The sequence below is a fragment of the Nelumbo lutea genome, chromosome 8, assembly GCF_056320005.1.
Source record: "Nelumbo lutea isolate HS-2025 chromosome 8, American lotus-T2T, whole genome shotgun sequence".
Taxonomy (NCBI): Eukaryota; Viridiplantae; Streptophyta; class Magnoliopsida; order Proteales; family Nelumbonaceae; genus Nelumbo; species Nelumbo lutea.
Window position 1 is genome coordinate 57,078,896 of NC_142691.1, and position 17,294 is coordinate 57,096,189.

Genomic DNA, 17,294 nt, shown 5'->3' on the forward strand with positions numbered 1-17,294 from the left:
AGGGGCAGGGATTTCATTCCCCATCCTCGTTCTCATCCCCTTCCCACTAAGTCAATCTCCATCCCCAACCTAATGGGGTTAGGGAGGTCAGGTATCCAATGGGGTTGGGAAACTGCCATCGTTATATTTGTGACCATAAATCTAGTTTTTTCATGATCACATAAAACATATATAGAACTTGGCTATCATTTTGCATGACAAAACTTGGTCTTGGTAAACCTTGTTTACTATAGATTTGTTTATTAACAAGAAAAAGTGGGCAACATTTTCACAAAACCAATTATCTAGAGATTGGTTTTATATCTTGTAGTCCAAGATGAGGTCTACTCCATTGCCCTTCTTATCTTGAATTGGAAAATCACTTGTGAACACCAATATTGGGTGATCTCCCTCATATTATCTCTCCTATACATTCATTTCTATATTTTCCTAATTTGTAAAACTTATTTTTTTACTTTTCATTTCCTTGTTTCTATAGGAAACAAATTCTGTTCAACACCATAGATTTTATTCATCAATGGAATCTTTCTCACATGTTGATGATAGTTAGACCAAAATGTCTTTATAGTGGACAGAATAAGGCCATTTTTATATAATATATTATAATCCATAATGTTATTTGTGAAAACCTCCAAGGTGGACAAACGGAATTGGGGATTGAACGTGTAGTCAATCCAATGTGTATGGTTGATTCTGTCTTTGATAAACAGTATATAGAGACCATATATCCATCTCTGTAATAGAAATAGACACATTAATTTGTGGAAGCTCCCCAATTGAAAATTTAAGGAATCTTTTGGTTATGGCTCTCTCCAAATATATCCTTTTTGAGGAAATTGATATAACCTATCTATTGATTATCTATTACATTGAGGGCAAGCCACTCATGCAACATTTGATAAAGCTTAATTAGGTTAAAAGATTAATCAAATTATTATAAGGGAAAATTTCTTAAAGTACCTCTAAAGTTTAGGAAATTGACTAGCTATACCCTTATTATTTACATATTGTCCTAAAGTACCCTTAAGTGTTCTAACAATTGAGTCGCTCTACCCAACCATTAGCGTTTGTTAATGTTCTATCACAATCCATAAACATGTAACACCATGTAATGTATAAAACTTTTTTAAAACCCAATATTACCATCCATTCTAGTTAAATTGGTCAACTTAACCCAATACACCAATAAGGTAAATACACGGTCTTCAGTGACCCAATTTGCTCCAATGGAGGCCCCGTCATCAAGCCCTCCATCTCTGTTAAACCGGACAGCTTCACCCAATACACCAGTTGGCTAAATACATAGTCTTTGGCGACCCAAATTGTTTCAATGGTAACCCCATTGTGAAGGAAGAGTGAAGAATTTGAAAAGGGATAAAAGAATGGGATATCATTTTGGGTTTTCAATAGAAGGAAGCCAATTAGACCAAAGAATAGAAAGAAGGACTGAGAACAGAAACAAGATCCCAATTTATAAAAATTAGGTTTGAATCATCAACCTCATCTCCTGTTTGTTGCTTGCCTCTTCTGCTCCCCACTTTCCTTTTCATTTCCATTTTGAGTCATTAGATAGTTCTGAATTCTTAGAGAAATTGAACAGTAATGACCAAGTGACCACACTCTTTTGAGATTCAACAATCTCTTCATTCTTTCCATCCATCCCCGTGACCGACTAAGAAATGTTGGATTAAGAGAGCGTGAAAGAAGCCGATAGCGCATCCAATTTGAGCTCCATGTCATCATTACTCGATAGATTAGGGATTTGGGGTGTGTTTGCTGGAGTTTGAGCTAGAAGCCCCTATTTCAGTTCTTTCTCCCACCAGCACACCACCCACTACAATTTATAGTTGTTTCTCCAATTTTTATGCCGACGTCAACTCTAGCTTATTCTGTGCCTAAAATATAGTCTAAGAAAGTTTCCCCTAGCACCCACCGGAATTAATCTTTTTTGTATAAAATAGGGTTGATCCCCTATTTTACAAGTTCAGAAGAAGATTACATTGCAAACCCAATTTGGTGTTGTAAGCCTAATCAAGATGAACTTCAAACCCAATTTGATGCTAAGAGAAACCAGGGTCTGATAGATCTTTTGGGCGATGAAGCCAGATTTTCCAACACGGGTGAAGAAGATTGTACCTTTGGCATTCAATAGGGTCTGGGTGAATGTTAGGGTTTGAGATAGATTGAGGTTCTAAAAGAAGAGAGATCTTTTTGTTTTTTTTTCATCTTTTCCTATGTAGTTTATAGAAAGGATCCTATTTCTATAATTTAGGGTTTTGGTCGATGTGGAGAAGAGAGATGGTAAATAGAAATTTACAAAAACAAATTTATAGAGACCGATTAAAATAATGTAGTCTAGTATATATATAAAAGTAGGGAAAATTTCTTAAATTACTTTTATAGTTTAGCTAATTGACTAACTCTACCCTTACGGTTTAAATATTGTCTCGCACCATCCTTGTTGTTTCTAACAATTTCCTAAAACCTCCTTTACGGTTAACACTCTGTTATAAACTATTCACATGTGACATCATGTGACTATAAATTTTTCAAAAAATTTTAATTTACCATTTTATGGTCGAAAACTTTATTTTCAGTTTGGGCAAGCCAACAACTAATAACAAATAAACAATAGTTCCAAAGACTATTCAAATCACACTTGATCTGGAAACATCAGAAAGACAAAGCAACAGCTAAATCAAACTTAAATTCCTAAACAACCAACACCCAAAACTAAAGAACCAATTATCTCTGGTAGCAATACTCTCTGATCCAACAAAGCTATCAGAATCATGACTCAGCTATAGAAAGCATCGCCTGAAAAGAAGAAATAGCTAAACCGAAAAAGAAAATAGTTGTCAAAGCTTCTCAAGCTTCCAACATTTCACATGACAAAAATCTAGCCATTCTATCGTATGTCGACTACAACCTTGGCCTCTGTTTCTCTATTGTATGTATCATATATACCAGAGCTTGGCTTCATGGTTCAGATATAGTGATGATATATGTAGGTGGAAGCAAAGGACCTTAACTAGGGTAAATGGGTTTAGCAGAGATTTCTGCCTTTATTAGGTTTAATCTTGAAACAATAAGGATGTTTGGGTGTCAATCGGTACTCACAATATGGGAAAATAGAGGATATTTTCAAAATAGAGAGATGTCATAGAGTCCTAAAAACTGTACCTGAGCAATTTGGATTTAATGAGAAAATTCATCTTAGTAGAGAGGATTTTCTCTTGGATCTCTGGATGATTGAAATTGAGTGGGCTAGATTGATGAAGTAAAGCAAGTCAAGCTCTTCTTCTTCATTTCTTTTTTCCATCTCTAATTAACGATTGAAAGCTATCAGTGTGCAACCTATATTCAATTTCAATATCTCTAGTATCTCTCCTATCATTTGTATCCTTTCTCCACACCCTCTTGCCTTACCTAAAACAACAGAAAAAGAATTAATTCATACTAGTTCAAACTCAAGAGAGAGAGACAGAGAAAGAAAACAAAAATGGAGGTGGAGATGGAGACAAAGATGAAAAATGGAGATGGAAATGGAAAACAAAAAGAGAGGCAAAGATGGAAAACAAAGATAGAGGTGAGGCGGAGATGAAAATTCGAGATGGAGGTGGAGACAGAAATCAGAGATGGAAGCAAAGACGGAAATGGGGATGGAGACAAAGACTGAAAATGGAGACGGAAATTGAGGTAGAGACAAAGACGGAAATGGAAACGAAGATGGAGACAAAGACCAAGCATCAATCTGATTCGTTAGTACTTAAGGGCAATGTGAATTGTCAAAAATAGTAGGGGCACTTTAAGACAATAATTAAATAGTAAGGGAAGAGTTAGTCAATTAACTAAGCCATAAGGATAGTTTAAGAAATTTTCCCAAAAAAATACAGCAAAAAATAGCTGAGAGATAACAAAGGGGAGATGAAATAATGGGTTCTAAGAAAAATTGTCAAAGGGCTGATGACAACCACTTAATAGGTTTATTCTAGCTCTTGAAATTTTTCATCAGCTGGGTTTTATTTTCAAAATTTGAGGAATAATAGAGGGAAAATATGACATTTTGTTTTGTCCATTAGTACTTAATGGTGATCTCAATTATTAGAAAACTTTAATGTACTTTAAGACAAAGGAGTAAGAGTGGAGTTAGTTAATTTTCTTAACCATAGGGATACTTTAAAAAATTTGTCCAAATTATAATTATTTACAATATAGTTTTTCTTTGTATAATTATTATAATATATTATCCAGTAATCTACAATTATTGCTATGAACCATTAATGCTATTTGTCAAAACCTCCAAGGTAGAGAAATGGATTTAGGGATTAAACATGTAGCCAATCGAATGTTCGTGGTTGATTCCCTCTTTGATAGATAGTCTATATTGGCCATAGATTCATCCTTGTAAAAGAAATAGACACATTCATTTGTGAAAGCTCCCTAGTTGACAAATTAGGGAGTCTTTTGGTCATGACTAACTATATCTGAATATAATGTCTTTGGAGAAATTTGTATAACCTATCTAATATATTGATTTTCTAGTACATTGATGGTTGATCTCCTCTTCGATAGATAGTCGATATTGGCTATAGATCCATCCATGTAATAGAAATAGATACGTACATTTGTGGAAGGCCTCTAGATGACAAATTAGAGAATCAAATTCATGTAATCTTTTGGATTTTCTAATACATTAAGGGGAAGTTAATCATGCAACATTTCATAAGGCTCAATTAGGTTTGCTACTTGGGGGAAAGATTAATGAAACTATTATAATTATTTATTCTATAATTTTTATTTGTATAATTATTATAATTTATAACAATCAAATAATCTATAATAACGAAAAAGAGAAATTTAGTTGTCATCTTATGGAACTATGTTCTTTCAATTATCTTATATAACAGTAGTTAATACCCAAAGAAGCTTACCTCCCACCATTTTTTTAATTTCACTGGTTCCCAACATGGTAAACCACCATTTTCACTCTGCAATCAAAATGTTTTTCAAAATTAGTGCTACATTCCATTCTAGCAACGAAAATATGGGAATTTACTTGTTATAATTTATTTCATTCTTGAAAATTTCAAGATATTTATTGTAAAAGGGATTACTTCAAAATAATTGTAAAAAGATGTTTCGTTTTGTAGCACCTATCAATTTTTCTTTTAAAATGCATGTAAAAGAAGGCATTGGTGCAAATTAACTTCATCCAATGGTTTATATAGGTTAACTACTATAAACTAAATTAGATTATGATAACTTGGTTCTTAGGCTCCATTTGCTTTTCCGTAAGTTATTTACCCGGGTAAATGCAATTATCTGGATAAGTTTTTCTTAGAAAACACTTACCCAGGTAAGTTCATTTACGCATGTTCTTTTATGTCCTAGATAAATAAGGTAATGACAATTTTAGCTTTAAAAATTCATTATTAACAGGGTATTTTTGTCCCATTCAAGTGTTAGCAACTTTCCCCCTAGGTGGAAAAGTTATTTACCCACCTAGGAGATGGGTATCACTTATCCGAGTAAGTGATACCTAAGAAAATAAACTTTTCATAGTCCCCACATAAATCTGAAAAATGAACATGAAACTTTTGGTCAGTGGGAATCAAAATCCCATTAACCAACTTTCCCACCTCTCAAAATCCAAAAAAAAGAACATCTCCTTACTTGTAGGGAAAGAAGAATATTCACAGCATCAAAAATTCTCTCTTCTTCCAATTTCTCACCAACAATTTCTGGTGGCATTAGTGAAAGCATGAGGCAAGCCTATAAAACAAGAGAGGATAATTATTACAAACCATTATAGTAACTAAATTGTTTGTTTACATTTGGAACATAATGATGGTCTTCATCCAACTACCTTTAGGCCTTCTGCTGTGCAATCTGAGACCTGCCACCCATCATCTTGATTTGCTAACGCCCATGATCCTTTTGAGATGTGACGATACATTCTTTTAAAGTCGCCAGATGGGTTGTCTCGAACCTTAATTAAAAGTGATATAAAAAAATTAGACTGAAGGAATGTAGAGAAATACTTGTAATTAGGAAATAAATTTGGAGAGTAGAGTTAAACCTGTGAATTTTTAATGAAGTCATGCCCTTTCTTAAGACAAAGCCCAATTTCATCAAAAGAAAGATTACTTGCCATTATAGCTTGTGCCACAAAACTAGCATCCCATGACTGACTGCCAGAACAACACTGCAATAGAATTATCTTGGAAATAAAACTTAGTTGTTCTTCTAAGACATGTTAAGTTTTGAGAATTCAGAAATTATGGCCATTCTTTGTCTACTTGTGACACTTACAAAAAACAATCGTGTTTTTCCCTAGAGAACTATTGAAACATCTCTGATACTACATTAATATATATATATATATATATATATAACACATTTGAAGAGATAGAGATGGATTGAACTTTCACGGCAGGAGCTAGAGCAAGGCTATACATATTATGGTTGATGTAAGTTGTAGTGAGTTTTGTTTCCTCACTGCTTCAGCAATCAGCATATACATGCTTTGTGGTAATTTCTATTCAGAAGGATCAAAGTACCAAGAAGTCAACCAGCTAAATATTTCCGTCCACTAGTTTTATGATGGTAAATAGATTATCTGAATAATCATAACAAGTAGAATGGCATGACTAACTCCTATGGCGTCTTCTCTTCCTCAAGCAAGGAAAGTGGAAACCTTTTGCATCTGTCATGCATCTCTAAGCTCTCTCTTATTTCTACTTCACTTCCTCTCTTGATGTGCCATCCCTCCAGCTTTGCTCCATTAGGGGAAGCCAATAATCTTCTTTCCGAAAGATGTCCTACAACGGTCTTGTGAAATTTTAAAGTTCTCTTAGATCAAGAACTGTATGTATGGTCATCCTTCTCTTCCAGCAATCAAACACTATGGTTAGATCATTCAGCCTTAAGAATGAGATCTGGGTGGCCTCATTAAATTCTAACATGTTATGTTTAGCTTGGGGATGAAGGGTATTACCTTAAAATCTAGTTGAATGAGGGTTTTAAGATTATTTTGGGTGGAAGTGCTTAAAAATAAGTGTTTATTCAAATAAACAATTATTTTGGATCAGGATCACACCAATAAACACTTATTGGTCTTTGGGAAAGTGCCTATACAATATGCATTTATTTAAAATGCCACTTATGCCCTTTGATTGACCAAAAACACAGGGTTTGGCTCTTCGTCACTTTCATCTCCATCATCTTTTACATCCAACAACAGAACTGCAAGCCATCTGATTAACTACGTAAGCTATCCTCTATTTTTTTATTCATCCTCAAATGGATCAACCTAGTAAAGTGTTTTTTGGTTTTTTTTTCATGCTTCATTTTGTTCTTTAAACCAAGATAGTTTCTTCTCCATGTCAAAACAATCAACCAGGTAAGGTACTAAGGTACGGTCTCTTTTTATTTTACTTTTTTTTTTCATTTTATCATCCTCAATTGATCAACTAGGTATCATCCTCAAATAAAATTGCACTGCAACCAAACACAGCCTTAGGGTTTAAGGCTGGTGAGGAATAGATTTCCTCATTTACCCCTAAGGCTGTGTTTGGTTGCAGTGCAATTTTATTTGCACTAGTACAAATGCATGGGAGTGCAAATGAAAAAAATAATTCGGTTTTGGGTTTTAATTTACTTTGCATCATGTCTTATTTAATTCATTTATATTGCAATCAAACAAAATAAGCTAAAATTTGAAACAAAAATAGGTCAAAATTTACATTCAAATTATTTGCACTTCCATTATTTTGCATCAATGCAAATTTATTTGTGTTGCAACCAAACATAGCATAAAAGATTTTATTTATTGCATTAACGTATAAAAAATATATAATATATAAATATATAAATATATAAAGTATATTTATATTAATATATATATATAGGACTTGAATTTTTATCAGATATCGGATCGGGCCACGGATTTACAGGTATCATTGACAGTTCTATGCTTCAGTATGTGTTGAAATCAACCTCACCAAGTAAAACCATTCTTGACTCTAGATTGGTTTCAGCCATGGTGGTTTTTGGCAATATGTAGAATATGAGCAATTGTTTGCATACTGCTCTCGATGTTTCAAGGTTGGTCACCATGAATGTGAATGCAAGCACAATAAAGTGAACCTAAATTTTAAAAAGTGAACTTATAAAATATAAAACCAAATCGAAACTGAATTTTTTGGTTCGATTGCCGGTTAAAACTGAATTTTATTAATATTATACTAATACATATTATATATTATATATTAACATATTTATGTATATTATAATATATGTATATGTTAACGTATTTTATATATTTTAATATTACATATAATATATATTATATTATGTATATAATAAATTTTGGTTAATTCAGTTTTCTTAGTTAACCAAATTTCCAATCCTGAAAATCAAAACTAAAATCAAATTTTTTTAAAACCAAAAACCAAAAAAAACTGAATCAAATAAACCAAAACCAAAAATTTTGGTTTGTTTTTTGAATTTAACCAAACAATGCTCACCCCTAGTTAGAGTCAAATGCTCCTATAACCACAGACCAAATGTCAATTAGTACTTCAGTGATGACAGCGAGGGAAGTTACTCTGGTGACCTCCAACATGCAAGTTCAAATTTGACAACCTTTTGATACTCATATGAGGAAGGCAAGTGCATCCTCTGTTGGGAAAGGAAAGTGTCCTTTGATTGAGTTAGTAATGGAACACATAAAATCAGTAAGTACGTCTACAATTGATCCAAATCTAGCTAGTAACTGAAGATACACTTTTGATTGAGTCGGTTATGGAAAACACAAACTTGGTAAGTGCTCTGACTCTTGAGTCAAATTTAGTTAATATTGATACTAGGATTGAATGTTCTTCAATGGTTCTGGATTCTTGCAATCTGGTGTGCCAAGAGGCTAGAAATATATTGATTAATTCACTAGAGGCACAACAAGTGGGTGATAATAATACCACTATTACTGCAATTCAAGCTGAATTTGTTGAGGATAATGTCCTTATGTTCCAAATGATGCTAGAGAAAATGGAAACCACATTCAGCACACTGATAACAATAGTATTAATAATGATGGTGGAGTGTATCAAACTAAACAGATTCAACTTAAAGGTAAGGATATTGGTGAAGAGAACAATAGTGGTGATGACAAGGTTACTCACATTGGGGAAAATATCATGATAATTGTTTTGTGAACATTGATGATGATGGGGTTACCAATAACTCAAACTCAAACTCAAACCAATTTGGTGGGAAGGACATATCTTCAATATTAGAAACTAAGGGTGAATTAGATGATGTGAAATACAAGGTAAATGAAAATTTGGATATTATGGAATTGAAAGAGTTTAGTGACAACAATATCTTAAACATAGGCTAGGCATTCCCTCAAATCCTCTAAGTTACAAAGTAAGAGATACTATTGTTCAAACCAGTGCTCATTTGCAAGATAAGGAAACTCAGGTAGTTGACATGGATCCAAATTGTTTTGAGGGTCCAAAAAATAGTGAAGAGAGGTGGCTCTAGTGGATCAAGGCTTTATAATGGGGAGGAGGAAGAAAGGGATGCAAAAATAAAATTGAACAAGAACCTATTATCAACCTGACCTAGTTCATAAGTCATTAAGGTTGAATAAAGGGTATTGGCCCTTATATTCTATTAGACAGTGTATGCCCTTAGTTCCAATCAGATTCAGGTACATATACATTTATTGTAAATGAATAAAAGTACATTATTGTTTCATATTGATATTGGTATGTTTTTGTGAAATTACCCATTAAATTGGACACTTATGAGATTCAGGTTAATTCAGAATGTTCTCAGCTGTTGGATAGACTTGGAGAGTTTATCCTACCAAGGCTGACACCGATGTGCTACCAAAGAAGTTGGAGCAGCTTCTCTCAACTGCTATGGTTAGACCCAAAGCACATGCACTGTGTTTAGAGGAAACACTAAACATGGACCATTTTCTAATTATGCCATAGACCTTGAATATTGATGTGAAAAACTAGAAAATTATACATAACCCCTAGAGTTGATTATGGTACTACACTACATATTGGATTGGATAGTCTTTGATATGCCAATCAGTGAGATTCATTGAGGGTCAAAACCTAGGTATGTTGGGGCAGTTTGAGAATTCACTTGAGTGGGTGATAATGGTGGTAGGATTGGCCCATTTGTTGGACAAAGTGAATGATATGGCTTACACTCTCTCTAATGGAAACCTAAACTTCTAGTAGTGGATCTCAATAGTGTGTGAGATAGGGCTTACACTCTCTCTAATTCCTAGGATCCATCCGAGCAAAGAGTATGACATTGTACCTTATAGCTAAGGGAGAAGTCCTACCCTATTGGGTAGTGTTTGATCATGATGGACTGAGAGTTTAAGTGTAAGAGGACATTAAGGGACTATTACCTGATGGGCTTTATCTTACTTAACTCTATTATCCTTGGGTCTTCATAGGATGGGTGAATTCAATGATCATTTAAGTGTAAATTTCGGACAACTATAAGACACTTAAAATTATGGAGATGTCCAACACACATCACAAAAGACAGGTGTGGACAAATTGGAATCCAAAACCGGTCGCTACCTGTTATTAGGCTACCCCAAGGACTTTATAGGGTATCTTTTCTATTTCCCATGATAACAAAAACTATTTTTTAGTTGAAATGCTTACTTCTTGGAGTATGACTACATCTTGAACAATCATCATTAAGAAATTGTTCTTGATGAAGAGATCTTAGGAGTATTGGGAAATAACCTATAGATTCCAGATAATAATATGCAGCTAGACCTGTTCATGGGTCGGGCCGGGCCGAGCTCGGGTCGGGCTTTTAGTGTTCATTAACCGAAAAATAATAGGCCCGAGCCCGAGCTCGGCCCGACCAACGGGCCTAGAACTTGGGCCCGAGCCCAGCCCTGATAAAAAGCTCGAAGCCCGAGCCCGAGCCCGAAGCCCTACCTAATAAAAGAAAATCAAAATTTTCCCTATTCAAATAGGCATTATCTATTTTAATTCAGATGTTTTTTCCCCTATTTGAACGAACAATGGGCCTACAAGTGAATCAACAACCTTCTCAAATCAAAAAATTTATTCAAATCGACATCACATAGGGTTTTTACTTAGGTTTATTTATAGGTCGGGTCGGGTTTACTTAGGTTTAACTATAGGTCGGGCCGGGCCGGGCTATTTTGGCAAAGCCCGAGCCCGGCTCGAATTTTATGCGGGCTGGGCTTTTTGGCCCAAGGTTAAGCCCGTAGGCCAAAAAGCCTGTTCAAGCCCATCCGGGGGTCGGGTCGGGACGAGCCGGCCCATCGGGCCACCCAGCCCATGAACAGGTCTATATGCAGCTTAGAAGATCTACCTAAGTTTCTAGACCTCCAGTACATTATAGCTATGACCAAGAAAGTTACTTGATGGAATCTACGGACAGTGAAGAAGATCCCTTGACTTATACAAAAGCTATGTTCGATATAAAATCACTAAAGTGGGTAGATGCCATAAAAGTCAAGAAGGACTCGGTAAAAACCAATGGAGTCTAGACTATTGTAGACCCACCTTGGAGTGAAAGCAATCAGTTACAAATCTATAAGAGGAAGAGGGGCCTTGATGGAAAGGTTGAGACCTATAAAGCTTAGCTTATAGCAAAAAGGGTACACTTAGAAAGAAGGAGTCTATTATAAGGAAACCTTCTCACTATAGCCATGCTTTCAGAAGCTGGAGCTGAATTTGGATGAACCTTATGTTTATAGAAAGATAGTGGGAGATAATGTTACATTTATGATTTTGTATGTAGACGACATTCTACACTTTGGGAATAATGTAGGAATTTTGACTATGGTGAAGATATGGTTTTTGCAGCAATTCTCCATTAAGGATCTTGGAGAAGCCTCTTATATATTGGGACTTCGACTTTATAGAGATAGATCAAAGGTGATAATTGGATTATCCCAATCTACTTACATTGACAAGATCGTCAATAGATATAACATGCAAAACTCCAAGAAGGGATTTATTCCTTTCAGGCATAGAGTCACTCTTTTCAAAGGAATGTCACCTAAGACCCCTAAGGAGATAGAGGGCATGAGAGAGGTTCCCTATGTGCACTAGGACAAACATTGCTCAGGCTGTTAATGTGATAAGTACATACCAATCTAACCTAGGACAAGAGCATTGGACTATTGTGAAAAACATTCTAAAGTACCTATGGAGGACTAAAGACTATTGTCTTGTCTTTGATGGTAGTTCACTATAGATGGTTGGGTATATTGATGTCAAATTCTAGCCTAACCCAAATAATAGAAAGTCTATATCTGCATACTTTGGGACACTATGTATAAGAAAAATAGTTCATGACTGAGGCCAAGCACATTGTCGTAAATGGGGCAGCCTAATAAGTAGGATGGATGAAGAAATCCATCCTAAAATTTGGAGTCTTACTATATTCCTCATTCTACTATTGTGTAACAATACTGGATCTACAAGAGATTGTTGGTAGAAGGGATATCCAGATTCAAAAAGCAGCATTAGCAAAGAATGTAGTAATCCCATTGACTAAGCCACTAAAACAAAAATTGTTTGAGAAACATGTGGATATTATGGGACCAAGGATTGCACCCAATTGGACCTAAGTGCAAGTGGGAGTTGTTAGACAGTGTATGCCCTTAGCTCTAATCAAATTAATGTACAAATACATTTATTGTAAATGAATAAAAGTACATTATTGTTTCATATTGATATTCATATGTTTTTTATGAAATTACCCTTTAAACTAGACACTTATGAGACTTGTGTTAGTTCATAATGTTCTCAGCCATTGGATAGACTTGGGGAGTCTATCCTACTAAGGCTGACATTGATGTACTGCCAAAGAAGATGCGATAACTTATCTCAGCTACTAGGGTTAGACCCAAAGCACATGTAGTGTGTGTTTGGATGAAACACTGAACTCGAACCATTTTCCAATTATGCCCCTCGACCTTAGAAATTGATGGGAAAAATTAAAAAGTTGCACATTACCCTTAGACTTGATTATTATACTACACTTGGTATTAGATTGGAAAGTCTTTGATATGCCCATCAATGACATCCATTGAGGGTCAAAACCTAGGTATGTTGGGACAATTTGAGAGTTCATTTGAGTGGGTGATCATAGTGATAGGATCGACCCCTATTTCGAATAAAGTGAATGATAGAGCTTACAATCTCTCTGATGGAAACCTAAACTATCAATAATGGATTTCAACTATGTTTGAGATTTGGTTTTGCAAAATATATTTATATGATATATATTAATGTTTTATGAAAAATGTTTGCAAAAGGGTTTTAATTCTCAGGATCCATCCGAGTAGAATGTGTGGCATTGTACCTTGTAGCCAGGGGAGACGTCCTTCTTTGTCGGGTAGTATTTGATTATTATGGGTCAAGAGGTTAAGTGTAAGAGAACATTAAAGGCTAATTACCTATTATCTTACTGGTGTCCATTATCCTTGTGTCTTCATAGGATGACTAAATTCAATGATCATTTAAGTATAAATGTTGGGCCCATATTGAGCCCATAGTGATGCGCTTAGGGTTCACTACATTTAGTAGTGAATTCAGCCAAACCTTTTTGCAAAGCCTGTATTGAACCTATGTGGACTTATGTGAGGTCATTGTAGGGTTGCACGCCATACAAATCAGGTTTATGTTGGCCATGCAACACCCTTAGGTGATGAGCCTTATAGCTGATGGGCCTAAGGCCCATAATTAATATGATTAATTAAGCTCTCATGGGAGAATCTGGGTTTGGGTCTTGGTATGGAGCACCTAATGTTATAAGAAGATAAGTGATGTCTCTAATTAAAGTCTAGATCTGATTTAGATCTGGATTATCTCTTAATTAGATTATGGGATAGCTCCACAAGAGGTTATAAAAGAGGAGGGGGCGGACCAGTCCAAGACAACTTTATATTTTTGCAGTTTTTTGTTCTCTCTGCACCCTTTTGTCTTCCAATTTTTTCCCAAATCGTCATCAGCTATTTGGGATTGATTTAGATAAGTTATCCTCTGATTTTTTAAAGAAAAATTCCAGGGATATCAGGCTCATCATCCTCAGTTCAATCCAAGTAGTTAGATCTTAGTTTTGTAGAAAACTATGTTGCTGAAATAGCTTCAAGAATACACTACACCATCTTCAATGGAGGCTTGTTTTAGGAATGATTTGGGCATGAAATTCCACCTTAGGATCTGCATTTGTAGTATCCATATCAGTTATACATCTCCCTCTTTGATTGGTTTTAAATCCGATCCAGTTCAGTACAAGAATGATCTTGAAAAATGTAGTTTTTAAAAATATAGGGAATTTGACTCCTAGAAGGATTAGGAAATTTTTGAAATTTCGCCTACCCATCTAGCATGGTTTGGCCATCCTTATGATGGATCCTAATGCTTCCAACATATTCGACTTGATTTATGTTTTCTTTAGTTTTGTTATTGAGCTTGGCTCTCTTGTATTACTTTTATTGATGGGCAGTGTCGCCCTCCTTCCTAGTTTTTCTGTTTCAATAAAATATTTTCTTTTTCTAAAGGAGATTCAAAAAAATCCTAGTTTTTCTATTTCAATAAAATATTTTCTTTTTCTAAAGGAGATTCAAAAAAATTTAGGGATTTTTTTTGTTGATGTATGTGTCAGGTCTGTCGAAAGAAGCTCCATTGGCATATAGGGTTGAAGTAGATTAGCTAAAGGTTAGTAGTCTTTGTCCTAGATTTTTGTTGTGTTTTGTGTTGGTGTTAGTATAGGAGAGGTGGGTTTGGTTATTTGGTGGCTTGAGAAACATGTAGTGAAAAATGTAAAAATGAAGACATATAAAAGTTTTCCTCTAATTTTTAGTTATACTATAAATGTTTATATGAATGCCAAGGAGATTTAGCCACCTAAATTTCAAAGGATTAAAGTTGCTTTCACCAAAGGAGATGGTTCAAGGGCTCCTAAACATTGAAGAGAAGCATGAAGTTTGTGAAGGTTGTGCACTTGGAAAGCATCATCGGTAACCACTTCCAAAAGGAGTTGTAAGATACAATAAAGTGTTTGAATTAATTCATACCGATGTTTGTGGACCCATGAAGATTCCCTCTCACTCCTAAAACAGATACTTCATTCATTTTATTAATGGTTATACTCACATGAGTTGGGTTTATTTTATGAGGGAAAAATCTAATGTGCTTATTATTTTCATAAAATTTAAATGTCTTGTTGAGAAGCAAAGTGGTGTTACATTAAGAAATCGAGAAGTGGTTGTGGAAAGGATTATACTTCAAATGAATTTGATAAATTTTGTGAACATGAAGGCATGGAAAGGAAACTTACAATATATTATACTCCTCAACAAAGTGGAGTATCCGAAAGGAGGAATCAATCTATAATGGAGATGGATAAATCCATGCTACATGAGAAGAAACTTCCCAAAAGTTTTTGCGTTGAAGTTGTTAACACAATTGTGTATTTGATGAATCAGTGCCCCACTATTGTTAATAAAGGAATGACTCCATTAGAAGTTTGGAATGGAAGTAAACCATCAGTTTGGCATTTGAAAGTGTTTAGTAGTTTGTTCTATGTCCAAATTCAAAAGAGAAGAGATCAAAACTTAATGAAACAAGTGATAAGTGTATTTTTGTTGGCTATAGCTTTATGTCAATGGGTTATGGGTTGTATAGTTTGAAAAGAAGCAAGATGATTATTAGTAGAGATGTATTGTTTGATGAGAAAACTATCTAGAATTGGAAGCAAGAAAATTTTGAAGAAAAACATGTTTCCATGTATAGTTTGAAAGAGAATACAACTCAAAATAATGAAGGAACTTCTTAGTCATCTCGAAGTTCAAGCTCATCTTCATCTAGCTCAACTCCAAGAAAATGAGGAGTTAGAGTGATGTTTATGCAAGGTGCAATATCTGTATTGCATAACCTAAATGATTTGAAGAAGCTATAAAGGAAGAAATTTGGAAGAAGGCAATGAAACAAGTTAAACAAGACCCTATATGGGTTAAAACAAGCACCAAGAACATGGTATATCCAAATTAATGTCAACTTTGTTGAGAAAGTTTTCTTGAAAAGTGATGCGGCGTAGAAGCAATAAACCAGGCTGGCTATGCAAGCACTAGGCGAACGCAAGGCTTCATAGTGAAGTCGAAGAGAACTATACATGAATCTCTAGAGGAGAGAGAAAAATTGGCGAGAAAAACTTGAATGTCTATTAGCTTGGAAATAACTGTATTTATAATACATCAAGAAAGTTGTAGAGAAACTAGGAAAGAAAATTGTAGATGATCTAAACAACTAATCTTCTAGCTAGGATCGAATTTTTCTTGAAGGTTGCCTCGATCTCCACCGTCCAATCTCCCTGGATCTATCCATGCATGGGTTATCCTGTCTTCTTGGAATTATCTTGAATTATCTTGAATTTTGGATCTTGGATCTTGGAAGTTATCCTTATCCTGCATGTGACTCTTATCCCATGAGTTGCCACCTAGATGATGAGATGGGCCTTGAGATGGGCTTCCATCATTCTCCCCCACTTGGAAAGAACTCAACCCCGAGTCATGACTGGGATATGCAAGTGTCATCTCGGGCAAGTATCGATGAAGGTCAGCAACATTAAATGTCTTAGAGATACCCATGTGATCTGGCAAGTCCACAACATAAGCATTGTCATTTATTTTCTTTGTGATCTTGTATGGACCATGCTTCTGAGGCTGCAACTTGTTATACTTTCCCACGGGAATCTGTTCTTTTCTCAAGAACACCATAACTTCATCACTGACATCAAATACTTGGTGTCGGCGATGCTTGTCTTTCGCCATCTTGTATTTTGTGTTGGTTTGCTCCAGTTTCTGCCTTACGGTGTCTTGGATGGACTGGATCTACTCTACCAGCTGTTCTGCCGAGGCACTGGGGACTCTGGGTAGTTTCACTAAGTCCAATGCATGATTAGGAACCTTCATATAGACAATGGAAAATGGAGATCTACCCGTAGAGCTGTGGACTGCATTATTGTAGGCGAACTCGGCCTATGCTATGGTGAAAACTCACTGCTTCAGTCTCTCCGTGTAGATACTGTGAATCAAATTACCAAGGGTCCAATTCACCACTTCTGTCTGTTCGTCCATCTGTGGATAGGCTGTACTATTGAAATTCAATGATGAGTCAAATAGCCTCCACAAGGTCATCCAAAAATGACTTAGGAACCTTGTATCTCGATCTGATGCGATGGTCTTGGGTACCCCA

The 17,294-nt window shown here is 35.2% G+C and overlaps 1 protein-coding gene across 8 annotated transcripts in view; it reads right to left on the reverse strand.

Moving 5' to 3' along the window:
* The window catches only part of LOC148844339 (beta-amyrin synthase-like), a 55,031-nt gene that overhangs the window by 10,993 nt on the left and 26,744 nt on the right, over positions 1–17,294 (reverse strand). For 5 of the 8 annotated variants that reach the window (XM_088959721.1, XM_088959720.1, XM_088959722.1 and 2 more), the window contains exons 10-13: positions 6,083–6,208; positions 5,870–5,992; positions 5,677–5,775; positions 4,935–4,991 (exon numbers count right to left, since the gene is read on the reverse strand). In XM_088959721.1, the coding sequence (XP_088815847.1) occupies positions 4,935–4,991; positions 5,677–5,775; positions 5,870–5,992; positions 6,083–6,208 (405 nt within the window). The remainder of the gene's footprint in view (positions 1–4,934; positions 4,992–5,676; positions 5,776–5,869; positions 5,993–6,082; positions 6,209–17,294) is intronic. The other 3 variants (XM_088959727.1, XM_088959723.1, XM_088959724.1) reach the window with 1 other exon arrangement.